This window comes from Rhagoletis zephyria, unplaced genomic scaffold, assembly GCF_001687245.7.
Source record: "Rhagoletis zephyria isolate East Lansing unplaced genomic scaffold, Rhagoletis_zephyria_1.1 Rzeph_scaffold_01025, whole genome shotgun sequence".
Taxonomy (NCBI): domain Eukaryota; kingdom Metazoa; phylum Arthropoda; class Insecta; order Diptera; family Tephritidae; genus Rhagoletis; species Rhagoletis zephyria.
The window spans coordinates 157,843-162,682 of NW_016158109.1; the positions used below are offsets into that span (position 1 = coordinate 157,843).

The 4,840-nt window shown below is 34.4% G+C and overlaps 1 protein-coding gene across 1 annotated transcript in view; it reads right to left on the reverse strand.

Annotated features, from left to right (window-relative positions):
- LOC108362495 (uncharacterized) overlaps window positions 1-4,458 on the reverse strand; it is a 160,384-nt gene extending 155,926 nt beyond the window's left edge. The window contains exon 1 of the mRNA XM_017615504.1: window positions 3,052-4,458. Within this exon, the coding sequence (XP_017470993.1) occupies window positions 3,052-3,448 (397 nt within the window). The 5' untranslated portion in view covers window positions 3,449-4,458. The remainder of the gene's footprint in view (window positions 1-3,051) is intronic.
- Between the last annotated feature and the right edge of the window lie 382 nt (window positions 4,459-4,840).

The following is a 4,840-nucleotide window of genomic DNA, read 5'->3' on the forward strand; positions in this document are numbered from 1 at the left end:
CGGTAGCTTTCGGAAAGGTGAAAAAACATATATTTAATACTTGCGCCGGGTATTTAATGTTCGGCTCCACCCGAACTTAGACTTTCTTACTTGTTGTGATTGGGATAGTGAAAAATATTTTGGGTATTCACACAATTGGGATACGATTTACACTAAATTTTGGCAAATACCCAATCGTGTGACACTGCCTTTAAACTTGTATTTATACGGATGTTGGTAAAGAACAAACTATAAAAAACTAACCNACGATAATTTGTAGATTTTTTTGTAAATTGCATAAATTTTTAAGGCAGTCACTCGATTGGTACATTTGTACAGATTTGTAAATTTTTATATTGGGCTATTAAAAAAATGGGACAATTCAAAAGACTGGTACAATACCGCGATGTTCTATTGAAAAATTTCAATAAATTAATTTTTATACCCGANAAAATTTGCCAGAAACGCTCCCAATCTAAGAATATGAGCACACATAAGGTTAGTTAACAAATAAAGAATAAAAAATGTATATATAATAAGTATTTATTTAAAAGTTTGAACAGTTTTCGCAATTTTTTTTTTTTAGTTTGAGTTTTTTTTGTTTTAATATACATAGCTCNAAAAAATGGGACAATTCAAAAGACTGGTACAATACCGCGATGTTCTATTGAAAAATTTCAATAAATTAATTTTTATACCCGAGCGCACTTGTGCACAAGGGTATATTAATTTTGTTNAGATTTTTTAGAAAGATTTATGAAAGTTTTGTACCCACTCAATTATAATTTAATAAAGTGCAAGTTTTAAGTGGCAAACAATTTTTGTTTTAGAATTTTTTTGCAGAAGGCGTGCGGTTTCCTCCATATAAAAATAAATTGTGTTATTCGTTATATGACAGCAAACGCGCCAAAGAAAANCTTTAACAAACCCCGTATAAATCCAAGTTTTAAACTTTGTGCAATATTAAAAAAAAAACATTCACAAACCTTCGCAAAAATTTGGAGCATTTTAATTAGATTTTTTAGAAAGATTTATGAAAGTTTTGTACCCACTCAATTATAATTTAATTAAGTGCAAGTTTTAAGTGGCAAACAATTTTTGTTTTAGAATTTTTTTGCAGAAGGCGTGCGGTTTCCTCCATATAAAAATAAATTGTGTTATTCGTTATATGACAGCAAACGCGCCAAAGAAAATTGTAACAAATCAGGGCTGCATAATCAGTACTTTTGTTGCAGTTGCATTTCTTATGCAACTTTTTTAACTCATTATAAAATGAGTGAAGCAAAAAAGAAACAAATTAGTTAACACCTAATTCCTCACAAAAAAAAACAGTTCATCCCCCGATTCCCCACGTAAACTGAAATTCCCCACAAAAAATGGTTCTTTCCCNAAAAATCGGACAATAATCGCGCCCACATCCCATATAACGGTAATTTTCGGAAATACGAAAACTGCGATATTTTAGTAANTGGTTCTTTCCCCGATTCCCCACGCAAACTGAAATTCCCCGTAAATCGGAGAATTCCCCACGAGTTGGCTTCCCTGGTACAAACATATACATAGTATGTATATCAGGGCGAGTAAATTTTTGTTGACTATGCGCGTATAGCTTAGGAGGATTCTACATGCAATTCTAATCAAATTTTCTTAAGAAACTATGGGTCTAAAATCAATTTGGAGTTTGCCGAATTGCGAAAATAGGTTTCGAAGAAAATGTGAAAATTTTCACTGTTGCGCCTTCTGGTGGAAGTTTTAAGAAAAAGATAAGTGCAGAAATGGATTTCTCATACCAAAAAACCCCTGTAGCATGTTTTTATACAAAATTTAAGCACTTATTTACGACACTACAGCAAAATGCTAAGAAACCTATTTTCGCAATTTGGCAACTGAAAATTTATTTAAGACCCATTGTTCCTTCAGCAAATTCGCTTAGAATTACACGTATAATCCTTCTGTGCTATACGCGCATAGTCGAAAAATCTCCCATAATGCCCCGCCCTAATGTACATATTTGTAAGTGTTTTTAACACAGAGTAAAGCCAGTATGCGTACAGCAAAGTATTTTTGCGCTTTAAGACGTGTTTGAAGTTCATAATTAAAATAAAAATGTTTGTGTTTTTTGTCCACATACTTGAATGTTTGGTAATTGATTTGGATACAACGGTCAGAGTCGGTGATGAAACTTTATGTGCGAAGAAATTTAAAAACTATTTCGAAGCTAAATTTATGCAAACAAATGTACATACCCGTATGCAAAGGTATGTATGTACGTACTTGCATCTACTCGCACTGACCAATATTTGTGGTATGTGAAACGCGCACTTGAGAATTTGATATTTAGGTTTAGGTCCGCCGAAAAATTGATATAATGATTTTGCAAAAATACAAGAGTGGAAAGGAAAGAAAGAAAAGAAAATGTATACATGCGAGAAAAAGTTAATATTGACTTGCTCAGTCAGTGACTGAAATTGTAAATATTTGCAGGTATGTAATGGGGAGTACAAAAGCAATTGGCGCGGCTTGTAACTATAAGTCAGGCCAAACATTTTAAGCTATGAAGGTCGCTAATCGCTGGTCCGCTACCCAACATATGTGCGTGAAATATGTGTGTGAAATATTTTGGTTATTGTAAGTACTCATATACACACTCACTTTTCGCTGTTCCTCAGTGGAAGATCGACCTATCCGGCAGCAAGTTTGAAAACGCCCTATCTCAGAAAACTTTTCAAGAAGGCCCTACGTCAGAATTTGATTGAAGAATGCCCTATTTCAGAATTTTATTGAAAAACACCCTATCTCAGAATTCGGTTCAAGAACCTACTTCAGCTGAAAATACATTGAAAATGTGCTAAGATAGGGCGTTTTTGAATCGGCAGCTGCTGAGACCAAATTTTGAGATAGGGTGTTTTTCAAGCAAATTAAGAAGTAGAGCGTTCTTGAAAAGTTTTCTGAGATAGGGCGTTCTACAACTTGCTGCCGAGATAGGTCGATCTTCTACTCTGGTATCGATACGTGATGCGGATATTCAAAAAAGGCGGCAAAGAGGCCCGTTTACATAAATTTCTGACTCACCTCGCTCATCATTTTCTACATCAGCAGCGTCTTGGAACTGGCGTAGCGTTAAATTCGCCGCTGATGTCGCCGCCATGCGTGCGCGCTCTGATAAATTGCTTTCCAATGCGTTGTACTCTATGACATCTTCATCGGCGAACAATTTGAGGCTGTAATTTACTTTATCCTCGAAAATGGATTTAATTTTATTCTCCAATTTGCTGGCCGCCTTGTCACTTATCTCACCAGTGTCTGTCAGGAAGTTGTCATTCAAATTACAATTGTCCTTCAGTGAACAAGTCGGATTTGCTGCTGCCTCGGCTGTGTTGAGCGCATGCGCGCTGTTTTCGCTCAATGTGAGTAGCGCGAGCAGCAGGAGGTGCGCTCCCACAAGGTACGGTGCGATTTTGGAACGCATTTTTTTGAATCGCGTTTTTTTTTGGATTTATTATTCACACTTTAACTTTGTTAAGTTTTAATTCTTGATGAGTTTTGACAACTTAAAAGTGTTTTCGTTAATATTCTTTATTACATTGTACTAAAACAATTTGTCGTATAATTTAATCGGATTTTAGTAAGTATTCGTAGATTACTTCAGCCTGATCGCTTTGTTCGTTAATAAGTAACAAATTGGATGCACATGTAACTATGTATGTATGTATCTTATATGCATAAGTTCTTTTTAACAAAACAAAGGCAAATTGTATAAAATATGTGGTAAATTTTTCTGTCTTCTTATTACATATTTACTACCCTCTTTTAAAAATATTAGCGTCTATTTCTTTCACAAATTCGTACGCATATTCTGAAAACTATTATTACAGCCAGTTTCACGCATGTGACACATAATTTTTAGAAGGTAGTTTCACTTCAAATTTTTTTGACATAAACCGTGTCTGTGACAAAAACGCAATGTAGCCACTGCTACGATGTAGATCTTGGGTATTTTCGCTTATTATTGAAGATATTTTTTAACAGAATATGTACATAAGTATTTCTATATTTGGTAACTGATCACTTCATTTTTAATATGTATACATATATGTTTTTAATACATACATACTTGCCACTGCTAGTCGCATGAATAAAAATGGGAAAACGGAAATGCGACGACAATATTTCTTGTTTAAAATGTTTTAGATCCATCGCACACCACGGACTTTATCGGCCGCCGATTTAGTTGGGCTTGCTAGTCTTTCCATTGCTACACAACGAATTAGTCGGAGCGATTAAGTTGGTATAGTATGCGCACCTCCATAGATCTTCACGTACATATTTCAAGAGAGCCCCAACTATTTAAATAGACGGCCGATAAAGTCTGTGCTGAGCGGTGGCTCTTATAGCTGTATCCTTACATCTATTCATCCATCTATACATCCACGGAAAAGCAGTTAATTTTTTCATATTTTTTTATGGAGAAAATTTTAAAATATATTAGAAAATTTCTCACTTACATATATGTATGTTTGGCTTCCCCATGATACAAAAAAGAAGGTAGTTTGATTGTCACTTTTCGGGCGCCATATTAATTACCTGACAATTAAGCAGATTGTGACATTTCGTGCTACCATACCTAATCCTCAATAATCATTTATTTAGTGTAAAAACAAAATATTTAGAAAAGTAAAAGGAAATTGGTCTTCGATCTGAGCAATAACGAAAATTGAAATTCATACATCGCCATATTTGAAAAAGCAACCAACTGACTTTTTCTTTGAAATAAAAGACCGGTAAATATATTGTCCACCGCAAAAATCAGCTATTATTGAATTAGTTTTTCTAAAGCCAGTCACCGAAAAGGATTTGGATG